The sequence below is a fragment of the Chiloscyllium plagiosum genome, unplaced genomic scaffold (assembly GCF_037043375.1).
Source record: "Chiloscyllium plagiosum isolate Xiang-an unplaced genomic scaffold, Cpla_swu_hap1 HiC_scaffold_4, whole genome shotgun sequence".
Lineage (NCBI taxonomy): Eukaryota > Metazoa > Chordata > Chondrichthyes > Orectolobiformes > Hemiscylliidae > Chiloscyllium > Chiloscyllium plagiosum.
Window position 1 is genome coordinate 107,420,945 of NW_028270142.1, and position 20,185 is coordinate 107,441,129.

The 20,185-nt window shown below is 43.2% G+C and overlaps 1 protein-coding gene and 1 non-coding gene across 8 annotated transcripts in view; both read left to right on the forward strand.

Annotated features, from left to right (window-relative positions):
• The window catches only part of slc35d4 (solute carrier family 35 member D4), a 178,172-nt gene that overhangs the window by 51,807 nt on the left and 106,180 nt on the right, over positions 1-20,185 (forward strand). For all 7 annotated transcript variants that reach the window (XM_087986563.1, XM_087986562.1, XM_087986564.1 and 4 more), the window contains 2 exons: positions 4,320-4,389; positions 12,702-12,795. In XM_087986563.1, coding sequence (XP_087842689.1) covers positions 4,320-4,389; positions 12,702-12,795 — 164 coding nt within the window. The remainder of the gene's footprint in view (positions 1-4,319; positions 4,390-12,701; positions 12,796-20,185) is intronic.
• trnaa-agc (transfer RNA alanine (anticodon AGC)) lies at positions 1,718-1,790 on the forward strand. Its single transcript has one exon. It is a non-coding gene; the product is annotated as a tRNA-Ala (tRNA).

Below are 20,185 nucleotides of genomic sequence, written 5' to 3' on the forward strand. Positions count from 1 at the left end.
GATCTGGGGGACAGTTGTATAAATATAGGGGCTGTACATAAAAAATAGTGAGCTGATGACTCTAATAAGCTCAATTCTTCAACCAGAAAGTTGTTAAAATGTGGAACTCAGTATAACAAAGGTGTGGTTGAGCTGAATAACATTGCTGTACTTTAGGGGAAAGTTAAGTTGGTACATGAGGGAAAAAAGGTTATTTCTAATACAGTCACATGAAGCGGGGGTAGTGACATTTGTATAGAGTCCAGACGATAGCATAGATTTAGTGGGCTGAATGGCCATTTCTATATTGTTAATTCTTTGTCACTTTACAGCTCGTGTACTGGGAGGCATGGCTTGGCACTGACTTTCCTTTGGTTTCACTCGCCAATTTAAGTAACTCCATTGGGGAACAAAGAAGCAGTCATTTCAAACCTCTCAAGAAATATTGAAGTACTCAGCAGGTCGGGCAGCATCTGTGGGAAGAGGAACAGTTAAAAGTTCCTGCCAATGATATTTCATCTTATACAGGTTCATAAAATCATGACTGGCATGTTTAGGATAAATAGACAAAGTCTCTTCTCTGGGGTGGGAGAGTCCAGAACTAGGGGGCATAGGTTTAGGGTGAGAGAGGAAAGATATAAAAGAGACCGAAAGGGTAAATCTTTCACGCAGAGGATGGTACGTGTATGGAACCAGCTGCCAGAGGAAGTGGCGGAGGCTAGTACAATTGCAACATTTAAAAGGCATCTGGATGGCTATATAAATAGGAAGGGTTTGGAGGGATATGGCCCGGGTGCCGGCAGGTACGACTACATTGGGATGGGATATCTGGTCGGAACGGTCCGACCGAAGGGTCTCTTTCCGTGATGTACATCTCTATGACTCTACGACTCCTTCCAAGCAAAGTTTTCCCGCGAAGCAGCGCTCTAAACTGCTCGATGACAACTTACTATGTCAATGTCCGGACGAAGGAGCCTTCCATTCCTGTCGGAAAACTGGCTGTGGACTTCTCTTCGTTTCTTCTTCTTGAAATTTGGCCTGCACGGGGTGTGCCACTTCCACAGTTGCACAAGTTGAACAGCAACGCATCCGAGCAGGTCAGCACTAAGGAAAGGCCCTACCGGTCAGACAGGGCTCGCGGGTGCTGCTTCAGACGAGTGGCGGTTGCTATTTGCATCTCGGCCTGCTTGGCGTGTATCTGAAAGCAGCACTTTGCGGAACCTGACCGCATGGCTGCAGCTCACGAGGATGAAGGAGAAGCCCTCTTTTTTTGTCTGGTAACAGCCCCCAGTGTTCTCTTTCTCCAAAATACACCTTCTTCTTCTTCAGAGAATTCTGCCTGTTGGTGTGCTGTGACGTCTGCAGTTGCAAACCACGAGCAGCAGGGAGCCCTCTGGAGGAACACAACATCCACGCAGTCAGTCAGCACTCACTTGAAAGTGTCGCAAGTCTCCAATCAGTCAGACAGCGCTCTCGAGTGCGACCTCACACTTGTTGTGACTGCTCGTGCCGATCGGTTCCTTTGGATTCTGGAATCTCAGAGCGTCTCGCTGGCGATTCTTTCGGCGGCACCGTGTTTTCCAGAAGACTTCGCGCACGTGCTGCTGCTGCTCGGATGTGCCGATAGTCGCATCGCGTTGTTCGGCTGAATACAGCGTACAATCTCGAGAGGAAATCGCCTGCTGCTCTCAGCTCATCGTTCCGAAGCACCATGGGGTTAAGGCGAGCGCCCAGCGTAGGGGAATTAGCTCAAATGGTAGAGCGCTCGCTTAGCATGCGAGAGGTAGTGGGATCGATGCCCACATTCTCCACAATGCTTTTCCTGGGGACACGTTTGGGACGCAAGCAGTGTGACCTCGCGTGAACCCTGCATGTGGCTCCAGTCTTTGCTGCTGCACAGATGGCACGATGGTGAGTTTACAAAATGCTGCGCAGAACAAAAAGTTGAGCACGTGTCGCCCAGATGTTAAACCTTGCAGCAGCGCGTTTGCTCTGGTGTGGTCAGCTCAAATCAGGCGTTAAGCCGTCCAAAGCAAATATTCTTGCCCGCGGAGAGAAAGAAAACACACACAGTGGCAAAGGCCACAGTCTTGCCTTCTCTGAGGATTGAACTCAGGACCTTCGGATTATGAGACTGACGCGCTGCCTACCGGGCTAAGAAGGCCGGCCGACAGCCGAGTGGCATACCGGGTGCCCAAATAGGCCGGTTTTCAAGGTGCTGCGAGCCACAGAACAAGCCTTGTCAGAAAGCTGCAGCTCAAGTGAGGCCAGGATATCGGCTTTCAATCCACAATCACGCACGTCGCCCGTTACATGCTGGGCTCCGGCCCGTGCAGAGACACGGCCCACTCGCGGTGCCGCAGAGCCGTGGCGTCAGGAGGTCGGCAAAGCCCGGTATGTCTTGCTCTTGGCAGCCAACATTCGGCCTCTTTGTCTCGATGGCTCCGCTACTGGAGAGCCACGCCACAGCGCACTAAGATCCTTTGCTCAGCAAGAAGGGAGGTGCTTCCGTTTACCAAAGAGCCTAAGAAAATGAGGGTTTGGTTAAGAAAAGAAGGAAGCACATGTCAGGTATAGACAGGATAGATCGAGTGAATCCTTACCAGAGTATAAAGACAGTCGGGAAATCAGGAGGGCAAAAAGGGGACCTGAGATAGCTTTGGCAGATAGAGTTAAGGAAAATCCAAAGGGTTTTTACAAATACATTATAAGGACAAAAGGGTGACTAGGGAGAGAATAGGGCCCCTCAATGATCAGCACAGCGGCCTTTGTGTCGAACCGCAGGAGAGGTGGGAGGTGGGGGGTGGGGGGGGGGCGATACTAAACGAGTAGTTTGCATCAGTGTTTACTGTGGAAAAGGATAGAATGTAGGGAGAAGTATAGAATATAGGGAAATGGATGGTGACATCTTGTAAATTGTCCACATTGCAGAGGAGGAATGCTGGATGCCTTGAAACGCATACAAGTGGATAAATGCCCAGGACCTGAGCAGGTCTGTGGGAAGCTAGGGAAGTGATTGCTGGGCCCCTTGCTGAGATATTTATATCATTGATATAAAATCATGAGGCGTATAGATAGGATAAATAGACAAAGTCTTTTTCCTGGGGTGCGGGAGACCAGCACTAGAGGGCAGAGGTTTAGGGTGAGAGGGAAAAGATATGAAAGAGAACTAAGGGGCACCTTTTTCACACAGAGGGTGGTACGTGTATGGAATGAGCTGCCAGAGGAAGTGGCGGAGGCTAGTACAATTGCAGCATTTAATAGGCATCTGGATGAGCATATGAATAGGAAGGGTTTGGAGGGATATGGCCCGGGTGCTGGTAGGTATGACTAGATTGGGATGGGATATCTGGTCGGAATGGACGAGTTGCACGGAAGGGTTTGTTTACGTGCTGTACATCTCTAGGACTCTATCAGGGCGATGTAAACTTGAAATGTAATAGGTGTTTAAGTCAATGAAAGAGAAAAGACTGAAATGAGAGCAAAAAGGAGTCTGCAAAAGGCTGGGAGGCAAAGAAGATAAATAGCAGGAGGGATGATGTGAGGAGGATATGGACACATGACAGGTAAAAGTAGAAGAGGTGTCTATAGGGGCTGTAAGTGACAGAATGATGAACAATTGTCACCAAGGAAACAACTAAAAAGTTAGAGGGGAAATGTAGTGGGCGTCACGATCATCATCTGAAATTATGGAATGAAGTGTTGAGCCTGGACAGCTGTAAAATTCCTAATAGACAGATACAGTGCTGTTTTCTGAGCTTACATTAGAACTTCATTGGAGCTGCTGAGGAGACCAAGGACAGAGATTAGTGTGAGAATACTTGTATAACTGGCAGTGCAATTGTCTGAAATTTATCATTGTCTCTTCTTACCTCGTCATCAGAAAAATCATGCTTAATTAAGCTTCTGGAGCTGTTTGAGAATATAACTAGTAGAATAAATAAGGGAGAACAAGTGCATCTGGTGTATTTTGATTTCAACAGGCTTTAATAGCATCTCACAGAAGAGGGTGGTGGGTAAAGTTAAAATACGAGATTAGATGGAATGTACTGGCTTGGATTGAGAATTGTTTGACAGCCCAGAAGAGGAGAATGGGAATAAATGGGTCCGTCTTCAGGTGCTGACTGACTGGGATTAATGCTTTGACCCCAGCTGTTTCTTGAATAATTCCAAAGATGTATCTAAATTGTGCATCTTTAAGAATCAAAGGAAATCATTTTCATTCACTGCAACAGCAAATTTTTGTCTCTGGTTATAACAGCATTATTTAATGAATGATATCGATAGGAAGATTTGAATATCTACTCAGTGTCTCGCTGGGTTTCTGTTTCTGCTTTCAGGTGATGTTTATGGTGCTTTGGAGTTTCCGTTTCTCAACGCCTACCGATTTCACAGCAGCTGCTGTGCAAGGTAATGTCTGATTTGTTATCATCTTCTAAAAGCATTGGCATGTTAGTTCTCTCACAGGTTGGCTTTGTTTGTTCCATATACAGCATCTTAAGTCGTGGACGTCTCTTCTTGCAGATGAGAGATGTAGAAGTTCTCGTTTCTGCGTTTTCTTTGAACAACTTGGAAGGTGATTAAAAATTAAGCTGAGTTTGTTGGCAGTGCAACCACAGGAGGCTCAACCGCCTCCCACACAGTCACCGTGGTTAGAATGTCACTGCTGGTAATACCGTAGCAAGGTGCCTGCATCATAGAACGGCTGCAAGCGAATGTATGCTTTTCAAGTGTTTGACATGAATGCAGATCCTGGGATTGTGATTCACTCATTATGGCATTCCCCACTCCTCACTGCTTCCCTCCTGCTCACCCTGTACCTCCACATTGTTCACTGACACTGGGGAGTCAGCAATGGGGAAACCGGAGAGATGACAAGTTGGATCATGAGTTGGGATATGAACCAAATGGTGGCTCAGTGCACATTCTCCATGTGCTTATGTGGGTTTCCTCTGGGAGCTCCAGTTTCCTCCCACTGTCCAAAGATGTGCAGGTTGGGTTGATTGGCCATGCTAAATTGCCCATAGTGTTCAAAGTTGTGAGGGTTAGGTGCATTAGTCAGTGACAAAGGTAAGGGATTTGGTCTGGATGGGTTACTGTTTGGAGGGTTGGTGTGGACTTGTGGGCCAAATGCCTGTTTCCACACTGTAGGGATTCTATGAAGTAGTGAATTATGGCGGTTGCTGAGGGTTCCTTGGGCATCTGTGGTATCATACGTCTGGGTAGGGTCCACACTGACTTTCATATTCAGGAACACATTAACAATTCCAGCAGTGCTGACACCCTGTGGCAACTCAGCAGCATTCCAATCCAGAGTATCTCTGTGATGTTTTTGCTCTGGTCTTTCTCTAGATTGTAGTTGTTGATTTTGATTTATTATTGTGACAGATACCAAAATGCAGTGAAAAGTATTGTGATATCCAGGCAAATCATACCCTACAAAATTCCATCTGCATAATAGAACAGAATGCAGAAGGTGCTGTTACAGAGAAGATGTAGAGAAAGATCAACTTTAATATGAGAGGTCTGTTTGAAAGTCTAATAACAGCAGGGAAGAAGTGTTCTTGAGTCTCTTTTAGCAAAAAGGGTTCTGCCTTCCCCATATTGCCAAGGTTATCATAAATTGTTACCCATGATGTGGAGGTGCCAGTGTTGGACTGGGGTGCATAAGGTCAGAAGGGACAGTGCTTCAAAAGCTTTTCAAATAAACCTGTTGGATATAAATTGTTACAGCTCAGAACCGACTATTAAGCCTGATATGACTGTTCCCCAGCCTTTTGAGTTATCCAGTTGGTCCCACTCTCCTATTTTTTTCACAAGTGTCTTTTTAAATGTTTCCCTTTTAAGTATTTATCCAGTTCCCCCTTTAAAAGTTACTATGAAATCAGCTTATACCTCATCACAGGCAGTAGATTCCAGATTATTAGCAGTCTGCATTTAAAAAAAAGTAGTTTTCTCAGTAATTTTGCAAAGCATCTTAAATCTGTGTCCTGTAATTTCAAATTCTTCTGTCATTGAAAATAGTTCTCCTAATTTATTCTCTCCAAACCATTCCTGATTTTAAACGTGTAATTAATCTTCATTATTCATTCTCTGCTCAAATTCAGCTCCTTTCTCCTGAGTCATCACATAACAAGTTGTTTCATGTCTTTCCTAAAGCGGGCTGTCCACATTTGCACACAGTATTCCATCTGTGGTCCACCCAGTTATTTACTGACACTCATTCAACAATCAAACTATCATAATGTGTGCTATTGTAGAGACAAATAACACTGGGGTCTGCAGAGAACCAAGGTGCTTCATAGAGACCAAGGGAATAGACATTAAACTTGGAAGAGTGGCATTAGAGAGATGAAGAAAAATTTTGAGAAGGAGTTTAAAGATAAAAGGATTTGGACAGCAAGTGCCAAAAAGTGCGGACCAAGATGGTAGAAGTTGACAACTAATGATAGAGAGGATATCATTGATTATGAGAGACTCAGGGTTATTTGGTCCTCCCACTAGGTCTCATGGCCTGCACTCATAATTTGCTTAACCTGTCTTTGGCGGTCCCTCTGAATAGAGGATGGAGTCTGTCAGCCGAGATGAGCCCTCAGCTGACTGAGGAGCTCAATTTTGGATTCACGGTTTTTCTACAGTGATGACACATTGCGTTGGGAAGTGGAATTTGCCGATCTTCCCATATGATCCCTAGGATTCCATGTAGGCTCTGTGACTCGCTATCTGTCTGTCTCTCTCTCTGATGCTGCAGGATGAGCTGTCTATCATGTATCTATCAGTTTTTTGCATGAACTGTGGTGCCCTATCACTGCTCCCAAATGGCTTGCTAAAGGGCAGTTAAGAGTCAACCACAATGCTGTGGGTCTGGAGTCATTTGTATACCAGACCTGGTAAGTGTGGGAGATTTCCTTCCATAAAGAATGATTGTGAATCAGGTAGCTTTTTGCAACAATAGTTACATAGCCTTCATATCTGAGATTTGTTTTTCAGTTAGATTTCTACTTTTAATAATTGTTCATTTTATCAGGGACCACAGTGGGATTTAGACCCTTTCCCATAGAGCATTAGTTTGGGCCTTTGGATTACTAATCCATTGACTCTGTCACCAGCTTCCTGCTCATTGGAAGATAGATGTGTTGCGATTATTTTTGTTTGCAGTGAACTGTGTTTTGCAAGAGTGGGAGTGTTTTTATTTTTTACCAGATTGCAGGTAGTTTTGTGCTGTGAATTCATGCTCCGTTTGTGAAACGTGGGTCGTTTACACTGATTCTTCTCCTCTTCCCTCTAACTTTATTGGTCTCTCAGTTGCGGCAGTCTCTTAATAAAGTGTCATGACTCGGCTTTTGAAATATTGTTGCAAGTAACAAGCCAAGCAGACTTGGCGGACTGGGAGACTTATTACAGGCCTCAACCTGAATCTGCTCAGTATCAGTTCAGCCTGACATTCCCAAACACATTTTTGTGTAGAGTTAGTACAGAGGCTGAATACTTCCATCCTTCATTCTGTGCGGTTTCAAACGCAAGTCTCAGAGGAGCAGCTGTCATTTAGGCACACAGTGATGATGAGATTTTCAGTTACTCTTAAGAATCTGAGGAATGAACTTGTATCAAGCACTCATAGAACAAAGAAAAATACAGCGCAGTACAGGCCCTTTGGCCCTCGATGTTGCGCCGATCCAAGCCCACCTAACCTACACTAGCCCGCTATCCTCCATATGCCTATCCAATGTTGTTCTGTTCGCCGAGCTGGAAGTTTTTGTTGCAAACGTTTCGTCCCCTGGCTAGGCGACATCATCAGTGCTTGGGAGCCTCCTGCGAAGCGCTTCTTTGATGTTTCCTCCGGTGTTTATAGTGGTCAGTTCCTGCCGCTTCCGGTTGTCAGTTTCAGCTGTCCGCTGTAGTGGTTGGTATATTGGGTCCAGGTCGATGTGTTTGTTGATGGAGTTTGTGGATGAATGCCATGCCTCTAAGAATTCCCTGGCTGTTCTCTGTCTGGCTTGCCCTATGATAGTAGTGTTGTCCCAGTCGAATGCATGTTGCTTGTTGTCTGCGTGTGTGGCTACTAAGGATAGCTGGTCGTGTCGTTTCGTGGCTAGTTGATGTTCATGTATGCGGATTGTTAGCTGTCTTCCTGTTTGTCACAAACCAACAGCCACGCTCAGACAACAACTCACCAGAACGAAGGACCCAATACCCAACATGAGCAAAACTAATGTAGTGTACAAAATACCATGCAAGGACTGCACTAAACACTATATAGGACAAACAGGAAGACCGCTAACAATCCGCATACATGAACATCAACTAGCCACGAAACGACACGACCAGCTATCCTTAGTAGCCACACACGCAGACAACAAGCAACATGCATTCGACTGGGACAACACTACTATCATAGGGCAAGCCAGACAGAGAACAGCCAGGGAATTCTTAGAGGCATGGCATTCATCCACAAACTCCATCAACAAACACATCGACCTGGACCCAATATACCAACCACTACAGCGGACAGCTGAAACTGACAACCGGAAGCGGCAGGGACTGACCACTATAAACACCGGAGGAAACATCAAAGAAGCGCTTCGCAGGAGGCTCCCAAGCACTGATGATGTCGCCTAGCCAGGGGACGAAACGTTTGCAACAAAAACTTCCAGCTCGGCGAACAGAACCACAACAACGAGCACCCGAGCTACAAATCTTCGCCTATCCAATGCCCGTTTAAATGCCCATAAAGAGGGAGAGTCCACCACTGCTACTGGCAGGGCATTCCATGAACTCACGACTCGCTGAGTAAAGAATCTACCCCTAACATCTGTCCTATACCTACCACCCCTTAATTTAAAGCTATGCCCCCTCGTAATAGCTGACTCCATACGTGGAAAATCCCCGTAATACATGGGGAGTTACAGTTCTTTTTATGAAGGTTACAACAGAATGTCTTCCCATGTTCCAGTTCGCGTTCACCAAACATTTCCACTGCCATATTAACCAAGATGCTCCAGAATCTGGCTCCCCTATGTCCACACATTAGCAAAGCCACGCAAAGTTGTATGATGATTTTTTTTAAATCATGGAACTGCAGATACTGGCAATCAGAATCAAAAATAGACATCGCTGGAAACATTCACCGGTTCTGGCAGCATCTGTGGAGAGAAAGTAAGCTCAAACTTTCAGGTCCAGTAACTTCTCTTCAGAATGATTCTGAAGTAGGATCACTGGACCTGAAACTTGACCTCCGCTTTCTTTCCGCAGATACTGCCATACCAGCAATTTTCCCAGCAATTTCTGTTTTATGATTATAGTATGGTCTTGCCCGCGTTCCATTGGGCATGTTTTGATCCCATCCAAGCGAGTCACAATTCAAAGATGGTTGACACTGAGCTGATAAGGGAAGACTAGGGTTTGGATCTGAATTAAGTCTTTGGAGTCTTCCTTGTCTGTTTACCTTAGGTAATGGATCCATGGATTTAAAGAAAGTGGGTAGAAAGATGGTGACAGGAAATACTTATTATTGTCTCAGTCTAGTATTAAAATAAACCAAACTCTCATTTCCTCACAACAGTTGTGTCCCAAAACCTGTAAATAACTAGAGCTGTAAAATAATGTAAGACTGAGGAAAAGCAACCTCAGAGATTGATTTATATTTCAAACACTGCTTGGAGTGCAGGGTGAAGCACTTTGTCAAGAAAAAGTGGCAGCATTGGCAGAAATCAGTTCTCTCGTTGTTTCTCCCTTCCTGTTTTGGTGGCAGCTGAGTTTAGCTGAAAGGAAATATTCCTCTATAATGTTTACTGACATAACAACACTGTCATACTTCTCATTCGAAAACACTCAAAAATGTTCATTTTTGGCATTTTTACTCAAGTAACTCCTTAATGTAGCAGAACACCCACACCCTTTTTGTGATCTGTTTTTGAAAGCTGTGCAGAAATTGTAATTTAGAAAGGGATCAATTTAGAAGCAGATTTTTAAACGATTTCCCAAAAGAGAATTCTCACGTCATTTATTACTGAAGGTCTTCTAAAGGTCAAAGGGAAAATTTACTCTATAAATTTAAGTAGAAGGGGATAGTGGAAGAATTTATTAGTGTTTAATGAGGATAATATTCAGGTGGTTAAACTCTATCTGGAATTTGAATCCTCTAATTAAAAATGGTCCTGTCTGAAAGTCCTGTTGAAATGTTGAATTGGTTCATTCAGTGGTCTGATGCCAATCATCTCCAGAATAAAATCCTTACATTCCCTTGCATTTCAAGTACATAATGAGCTATAAGTATAACTCTCATGTCTCAGTCCCACTGAGAGTTTTAAGTCCCAACCCAGAATTTTGAGCACAATATCTATACTGGGACTCTGGGGCAGTGCTGAGGGAATGCTGCAGTGCCTTGGATGTTGCCTTTTGGATACAGCATTAAATCGAGACCTCGTCTGCCCTCTTGGCTGGATCCCCTTGCACTATATTGAAGAAGAACAGGGGAGCTATCCCAGTATCCTCACCAACATTTATCCTGCAATTGACTTCACTAAAAGACAGATTGTGTGTGTGTGTGTGTATGTGTGTGTGCGCACTGCATTATGCGGAAGCATACTGTGGAATAGTGATTGCTTCACTCCCTGTGTTACAACAGTAACTACACAGAATGATTCATTGACTGGAAAGTACTTTGGGAGGTTTGACAGGTACTGTGTAACAGCCAAGCTTGTCTGTCTGTCTGTCTTTGTGAGAGTAAACTGTAATTGATGGTACAGTCAAGTAGTCCTTCATAGTTAGGTGGATTGGCCATGTTCAATTGCCCTGCATTTACCAGCGATATGGAGGTTGGGTGGATTAGCCGGGCTAATGCAGAGTTACGGGGCTAGGTTGGGTCTGGGTGTGAAGCACTTCAGAGGGTCGGTGCAAACTCGATGGGCCAAATGACCTCTATCTGCACAATAGGGATTCCATGATTCATTACATGGAGGCTGAGTGAGTGTGTGTACTGAAACCAAAGTAATACAATGATTGCTGTACTTTGTTAATTTGAGACCACTAAAGCTACAGGCTTCCTTGACCAGGGAGGTCTAAACTGAGTGATATACTAAAGAGGTTTTTGAAAACAAATTGAAAAGTATACTGCTAGATGTAGTCTCCTACCTAAAACAAAATTAAATGCAAAATTCATTGAGGAGGTCCTGAAAAGAAGCCTGTCGGGCAAACAATCTGTTTCTGGATTCTGCAGCATTACTTGGCATCAGCATTTAATAAATAATCTTAACCTGGGGGATGCATATCCAAATATAGATCCTTTTTAGGTGTTTTAAAGTCTGCATTTAAAAATCTGGCTGCCTGTGATACTCGCTTAAAGACTTCTCAGTAATCAACCGGAAAATAACTTACTGCAGCTTTACCAGATTAAATTCGGACAAAGGCTCCAACGTCACCTTTAAAGACCCAATTACTGGGATTGATTCCAAATAGGACCACGAGGACGTTTATTACTGATTCACTGTAATGGCTAACCTTGATGTGTGATTTACATTAGGAATATTGGTAGTTGTTTAGTCATGGAAATTAATCCCAATCATGTCTTCACTTGATCTTCATTTTCACACAGGGCTTGCTGGATAACAATGGGACAAGGAATCCTCACCCATGTTTCTTGCTCTCATGCGAGATGCTCATGTTAATTGTGGGACTCCACATAATGCCTTCAATGCTGTCCCAGTAGTTGCAATAAACCCCACTACTTTGTTAGTCTGTTCTCCAGCTGTCAAAGCAGCTGCAGAGGATGAGACTATCACGCATCTCCTTCCGCAATGTGCCTTTGCAAAGGATGTGTGCAGAAAGAAGCAGTGGTTCTTTTCAAGGTTTATCCCAGGCAGCTCCATGACACTGGACTCTGTGCTCTGTTTCCAGGGACACACTTTGAGACAAACAACAACTATGCCTGGCGAGCCATCAACTCGGTGAAAGATGCTCTTTGGTCTGTCCAAAACATGCTGGTCTTCCAGAACAATGAGTTGACTTAGTCTAAATGTTGCAGAGTGGCACATTCCAAGGCCCAGGGCTACATGATGAGGGATACACTGAAGCTTGGGGCATCTACCCCGAAAGCGCAGTGGGGAAAGACCACTATCTGAGGTCTTCCTGCTGAAGTTAAATGCGAGTCCATTCAGTTATTGGACCCTCCCAGTGTCTCAATCATGTGTAAATAAAGTCTTGTATGTGGAAGGGGTGTGGTGCTGGAAAAGCACAGCATCCGGACAGCAGGAGTATCAATGCTTCGGGCATCAGCCCAAATGATTTCTGATGAAGGGCTTACGCCTGAAACGTTTATTCTCCCATTCTTCGGATGCTACCTGACCTGCTGTGCTTTTCCAGCACCACACTTTGCTCGACTTTGATCTCCAGCATCTGCAGTCCTCACTTGCTCCTCGTGGAAGTGATGTCTTGGGTTTGTTTGTTGGGTGGAGTCAAACTCCAGTGTTTGTTTTCTCATATGCTACTGTACAGAACTCAACTGTGTGACTGATATGCTTATAAATAAAATATATTTTTGAAATTTAAAAACGTGGTTTCATTCATTAGGTGATAGGTGAAGCACAAATTAGAATTGATCTTGATGTGACTGAATGCAGCCGAGACTAGCATTTTAATATTTTGCTGCTTTTGTAATAATTTGGCATTATACCGCATCATGTTCTGTGCGAAATGAAAGTAAATACCGTTTTCTTTCTATTTAGTGCAATTTTGGGAGTGTCCTTGAAGTTGGCTTCTGTAAATGTGAAGAGCAATCTGTCTTCAGAACAATATGGTACATTGAGACTGGTAACAAAGGTAAGGAAATAAAACCAAACTCTCTTAGGGTTTAACACAAATGTTGATTAGTGCTACAGATTTGACACTAAACCTATTGAACAGACATTTGTTAAAGTTCGATCCTTGCCCCGTTACTATAGTATTCAAGGTTATACAGTTCTGCAATTTCTAAGAAAACTGTATGAAATGTCTCCATCATCCAGTATTACTTACATTTATTTGGTCAGATATACTTTTGACATTGGTTGCTTTACTACTAGGTCATTTATTGAATGCAAAATACTATAATTAACTGAAGCATGTGATTTTTTTTTTTACAAAGCTGACTCCTGAATAAGAAATCAGTTTACTTTAGCATCAGCAGTGAGTTAGTAATGAATCTACTGTGAATTTGCATCTTGAGAAAAGGCAGATTTACGAGAAGGTTAGTACAGTCAGTTCTTCTGTAACACAATGATTGTGTTCTGGTGCAACCCCACTTTATAGAAAAACTGTACTTGAAAAACAGCGCTTAAAGTGTTGGTGCTGTAATTGCATTCGAGCCAACATATGTTCTAAAAGATCACACTTTAGAGACAGCGTTCCCAAATTGTCATCATGTTACAATGAATTCGCATTGATGAAACGCATGTCCTAACATATGTGCGTTTTTCGTCTGCAGTACCTTTACTCACTGTGGCTCAGTCGTTAGTACTGCTACCTCACAACACGAGGGACCTGAGTTCACTCCAGCCTGTCTGTGTGGAATTTGCACGTTCTCCTCGTGTTTGTGTGGATTTCCTGCCACAGTTCAAAGACGTGCAGGTTAGATGGATTGGCTGAATTTACCAGTGTCCAGGAATGTATAGATTAACCATGGGAAATGGGGGAGGAGGGTAGTGAGTCTGGGTGGGGATGCTTTTGAAACTTGAAAGGGTTCAGAAAAGATTTGCAAGGATGTTGCCAGGGTTGGAGGATTTGAGCTATAGGGAGAGGCTGAATAGGCTGGGGCTGTTTTCCCTGGAGTGTTGGAGGTTGAGGGGTGACCTTATAGAGGTTTACAAAATTATGAGGGGCATGGACAGGATAAATAGGCAAAGCCTTTTCCCTTGGGTCGGGGAGTCCAGAACCAGAGGGCAGAGGTTTAGGGTGACAGAGGAAGGATATAAAAGAGACCTACGGGGCAACTTTTCACACAGAGGGTGGTATGTGTATGGAATGAGCTGCCAGAGGAAGTGGTGGAGGCTGGTACAATTGCAACATTTAAGAGACATCTGGATGGGTATATGAATAGGAAGAGTTTGGAGGGATATGGACCGGGTGCTGGGAGGTGGGACTAGATGGGGTTGGAATATCTGGTCAGCATGGATGGATTGGACAGAACGGTCTGTTTCCATGCTGTGCATCTCTATGACTCAAAGTAAATTTTGGTTTTTTTTTTGCTACCATGCACCAATTTTCATATGAGCTCCCATCTGTACAAACAAACTTTGCACGTAACCAGTCTTCCAACCTAGCCGTGCTCTCGTTTAGCCCCAGTCTTGTCTGCTGAATGTATCTGATTTTCTGTTGAAGGACCACATTAAAAGCATTTTGACTGATAGGAGGCATAGACTTGTACAACAGTGCTAGATTGTAGATCGAACCGTCTCATCAGACAAGAGAGGTTATTCAGAGGTTTTTTTAAAGTAGTACGCTCACAGTGGGCTGAATGGCCTTCTGCATTTAACACTCACTTGAAACAGACATGGCCCTGGTTACAACAGCTGTATTAAAATGAAAGTTGTCGGAGAGCATTTGACCATAAAGGAGATGTTTCAATTTGTCTTTTATGTCATTTAGAACTAAATTGGGGAAAAAAGCAAAACATTTCGTATTAGAATGAGACTGAGATGTTATTGTCACATATACTCAAGTACAGGGATACAGCAGTATGGTGAAAGATGTACAATGTCACCATTTCTGGTACCATCTTAGTACAAGGTACCTAGGTACAAAATGGAAAAATAAGGAGTGTAATTAAAATTTCAGCATTAGAGTCCTTCCCATTATAATGTTGAAAAGTAAAGAAATAAAGTTAAAAGTTCAACATTGCAGACCTTTTAGCCGTGTTGGGATCGCACTCCCCACAAGGGTTTGGTCTCCTCTGCCTTGGGATGGCTTGACACTGCTGCAGCTGTCGGGAGACCTTGGGCTGCCTGCTCTCACTGCCGTGGTGGGCTTGCTGTCATATGGTTTCCCCCTTCCCAGGCTCACTGTCTCCCACCCTCTCTCCCCTTTGTCTTGATCTCCCTGTCCCTGTCCCAGCCCCCACCCCCACCCCCACCCCCACCCCCCACCCCAGGCCCACTCTCACACCGCCCTGGGCTCAGTCTCCCACTGCACCCAGCTCCTGGGGTCACCAGCCCATCCCTTTCCTCTCTCTCCCCAACCCCCCACCTGACCTGGGACCGCTCTCCCACTTCTCCCCCCTTCCCAGGCTTGGTCTCCCACTGTGTTCTGGAAGTATTGATATAAATGAATAAATCCAAGTGAAGACTTGTGCTACTACAATGTTTAGGGGAATTCCAAGTTGTGTCAATTAGTTTAAACTCCGATGTTGTTCTCTTTAATTATTCTAATACATCAAAAATATAAACTTGTACAATTGCAGGATCAATAACACTGCTATTTGAATAACTGAAACAGCACTGACCTGTTCTTTACAGATGTTTTTCAGGCAAGATCTCCAAACTTTTAAAAGTTCAATGATGGTAATAGTAGTAAATTGATAAAAATGTCTTCAAATTGTAAAATGGTTTGAAGGCTTAACTTTCTTAAGTCCATACCTGTCTTCATAACTTTCAAATAAAAACTGAAAGAACTATGGATGCTGGAAATCAGAAACAAAAACAGAAATTGCTGGAAAAGTTCAGCAGGTCTGGCAGCATCTGTGGAGAGAAATCAGGGTTAGCCTTTCAGGTTCTGAGGAAGGGTCAGTTGACCTGAAAGGCTAACTCTGATTTCTTTCTACAGATACTGCCAGATCTGCTGAACCTTTCTAGGAATTTCTGTTTTTGTTTTATAACTTCCAATCTTACTCCCAGACAGAGAATTATCCAATTGATCTTTGATTTATTCAACCAAGATGTTCTAATACAGAAGGTATCCTGCAACTTCTTCTCTGTGACATAGAAGAAAAGTTGCTTATAACCTCTTCATTCACAACTTGTTCAGTTAAAGCCAGTCTCTTTTTATCTGTAAACCCTCAAATGCCTTGAATGAAACAGGTTGTATTTTCACAATCCCTGATAGCATTAGATTATTTCGCATGCATCACTTCCTTTCAATAGAGACAACACGTCTGAGAGCTCCTTTTCATGACCTGAACGTTAAAATCTTCCCAACTAAGGCAAGAGGAGCAAGTCAAATGTAGCATACCCTTCACCTTTTAACAGCACCCCTCACTGCTTGGTGGGGTGGGATGGAGTTCAGCTCACTGGCATTGGAGATAGGCAAGCGCTGAGACAGGATGGTTAGAATGCCTATCGCAGCTCTCTGGAACATAAAACACTGTTAAGCACTCAAGCCTTCACCATCCAAATCCTCCAAACGATCTCCACGACCCCTCTTTCAAACAGGCCAACTTCTGTGTCTATCCTCTAAGCCACATCCATGGGCTATGTACCTCACATGGTCTTCATAAAACCCCTACCCTCATCCTCTTCTACACCATTCCTCAGTAATCACTATACATAATCTTCAGAAGGCACATGGAGAACATTTTTAAGCTTCTAACAAACTGGGAGAGCTCTCACTCATATACACCTGTTACTGAATATAACTCTTGTGAAGCTCATTCAACAATCTAAATCCTTTCAAGTAGTCAATATGTTCTTTTTTACAAAAGAACCAAATATTTATCAACTCATATCAAAGTTAGGTAGTTCTTTAATAGCCTCATAACACTTTGAACCAAATGTAAATTCAGCTCCTGCTGAGAGAATTAGTACTGGATCCTTTGTAAACAGCCAAGAATTCTGAATGTTCTCCGCTTCAGTCGCAACCACTGGAAATTGTCAATTAATAACTCTGTTGGAACTGCAGGAATGATGTCTGCCAATCAGTGCACCCTGGTATTAAGTATCTGCTTTTTAAGTCTAACCATATGAAATTAGCACTATTGTGTTTTATTGAGTATCATGCTGGAAATCAAGCCCTGCTATTCCTGGTGTCATCTTAAAAGTTGAAGATTTTATCAAGGCATGTGGAATTCCCCAAACTACCTATCTTTTAGACCCAAGCTGACAGAAAACACAGACCATTCTATACTGAATAATTACAGATAAATACATTCTAATTATTGTGAACTGTTGACATATAACTGTTAGTTAAAGTTATAACACTTACAAACACCACTTCAACGTGTACACAAAGTGTGGGCAGAGGGAAAGTATGGACAGCTGGTTGAGCGGTCCCTGGTCACAGGATTTGCTGAAATCGTCCTTTCGTGGATCAAAATGCTGATTTTTTCTTCTTTTTTCTCCGGGTGCTTTCACTTGTTTGCAGGAGGCACAGGGTGACTGGTTCACACATTTAAAAGTCCTCTTAAAAATCACAGTGGACTGAAATAAACTGGCTATCTTCAGGTTTGAGATTCTTTTTACTGCAGAGGGAAAACAGCTCCTTTTTTTTTCTGGATGTCTGATGGCTTCAGACACGAATGTTCGCACCACCGAGCTGTTCAGCTACCCGGGAGCCAATCACATGATTGTTGGCAGGCAGGAAACCTTGGTCATCAATAACGAGTCACCATTTTACAGACTAATCAGCTACTTGTTTTCAACCAAATTTCCATTTGTGTACAGCCCCCAGCTCATCTGTAACTAGGCTTTCCCCACTGTTTGAGCCAATAGCTGAGTAAACAGTGCTTCTAATGTTTGCTAGGTACCTGGCTTTTAACAAGAAGTGCAGTAATCCTTCAATAGTACTTGGCTTTTAAAACAGTCCTTTTTCCTATTTCTGTTCATAACAAAAACACAGAAAAATAAAAAGCTGTGTTCTTTACAGTAATGATTTCAAGCCATATCTGCTGTTCCAAGGGTTTTCAGGCGCTGTGTGGAAATTGTAATTTTAATGGAGGAAATGTAAATGCTCTTGAAAGGTGAATAATGCCCCTTTTTAAGTGGTGTGAGCTGAATTAATTCCTCCGCTTCTTAAAGCTAAAAGATTGCAGATTTAGAGTCACAGCTGCCAAAAAAAAATGTGGAGTTTGAGGAAACCTGGCAATGGGCTTCTCCCAGGGCTCTCTGGATTGAGAAGATGGAAAACATTTCATCTGGATGCTAAGGGAAATGTCCTTTGGACTTCCTTCTCTTGCAAGGGATTGAGACTGTAGTAAGAAGAGGTCTATAGCTGAGTGCAGAAAATATAGTTACTTCCTTCCCAGGCACAGCTAACACAGGTCTTGGATACCTAACCGGCATACCTTCGAGTGAAGAATAGAATTACTATTAGCAACATTTGCATTTCCACATTTAAGTAGAATTCTGTAAGCTTTTGTTGGTTTTACTGGAATACTGACAGCTTCACTCTCCTCCCCATATCTGGGCTATTAAAAATAGTCACCAAAAAAACTAAGTAATGTTCATCAAAAGATGTAAGTGCTTTGAAACATCTTTCTTCAGACTCTTTGAATTTTAAACTAAGCTGCTATCTCGGCCATAGCTGATATCAGACCCATCTGTATTTACCTGTGACATTATGCTGAGCTATCAGACATAGTGATGATGTCATTGCTTCTATGTCCCACTGCAAAGCTGCTGTGAAAATAATCAAATTCCACCCATCTCAGCCATCTCAGTTTTCTCCATACATTCTAATTGATCCATGGAGTACTTCTAGCTTTCATTTCTTTGCGATATATTTCCAGTAACTGTAGTATTTTGGTTTTAATTTCGAAACAAAAGGCAATTCTTTTTTGTTGGAGTCACAATGGAACCCTATCTAGTGAAATTTTAAATTGATAGCAATCCAATTTTGGCGATTTATTTCAGATTGGATTCAGATGACCATTTCAAAATAACAGGTCTCCCATTTAAGACTGAGATGAGATTTTTCTTTCTGAGAGTAAGAAGTAAAAAAGAGGATTGATGAGGGCAGAGCGGTGGACGTGATCTGTATGGACTTCAGTAAGGCGTTTGACAAGGTCCCTCATTAGCAAGGTTAGATCACATGGAACACGGAGAACTGGCCATTTGGATACAGAACTGGCTCAAGGGTAGGAGGTAGAGGGTGGTGGTGGAGGGTTACTTTTCAGACTGGAGGCCTGTGACCAGTGGAGTGACACAAGGATCGGGGCTGGGTCCACTGCTTTTTGGCATTTGTATAAATGATTTGGATGTCGACGCTGGAGGAATGGTTAGTTAGTTGGCAGATGACACCAAAATTGGAGGTGTAGTGGACATTGAAGAAGGTTACGTCAGAGTACAAAGATCTTACATCAGAGTACAAAGATGGGCCAAGGAGTGGCAAATGGAGTTTAATTTAGATAAATGTGAGGTTTGGAAAGACAAATCATGGGCAGGACTTATACATTTAATGGTAAGGTCTGGGGAGTGTTGCTGAACAAAGAGACCTTGGAGTGCAGGTTCATAGCTCCTTGAAAGTGGCGTCGCAGGTGGACAGGATAGTGAAGAAGGCGTTTGGTATGCTTTCCTTTATTGGGTAGTGCATTAAGTGTACGGCTTGGGAGGCCATGTTATGGCTGAACAGGACACTGGTGAAGCTGCTTTTGGAGTACTTCATTCAATTCTGATCTCCCTGCTATTGGAGGAATGTTGTGAAAGTTGAAAACATGCAGAAAAGATTTACAAGGATGTTGTCAGGGTTGGAGGGTATGAGCTTTAAGGAGAGCCTGAATAGGCTGGGGCTGCTTTCCCCAGAATGTCAGAGGCTGAGGGGTGACCTTATAGAGGGTTATAAAATCATGAGGGGCATGGATAGGGTAAATAGATAATGTCTTCCTCAGGTAGGGGAGTCCAGAACTAGAGGACATAGGTTTAAGGTGAGCAGGAAATATTTAAAAGGGACCAAAAGGGGCAACTGTTTCACACAGAGGATGGATTGGAGGAAGTGATGGAGGCTGATACAATTGCAACATTTAAAAGGCATCTGGATGGGTATATGAATAGGAAGGGTTTGAATGGATATGGTCCAAATGCTGGCAAATGGGACTAGATTAATTTAGGCATGGTCGGCATGGGTAACTTGGACCAACGGGTCTGTTTCTGTGCTGTTCAGCTCTATGACTCTGTCATTTTTTATCATCCACAGGAGGGAGTCTTTCTCCTCCTCATTCAGACTACATCACCTTATTCAGTAAATTAAGATTTCATGGTGTCTAGGCTGTGAGAGAAAAAGGGATATTTTTCAGAGCTTTGCTTCATTT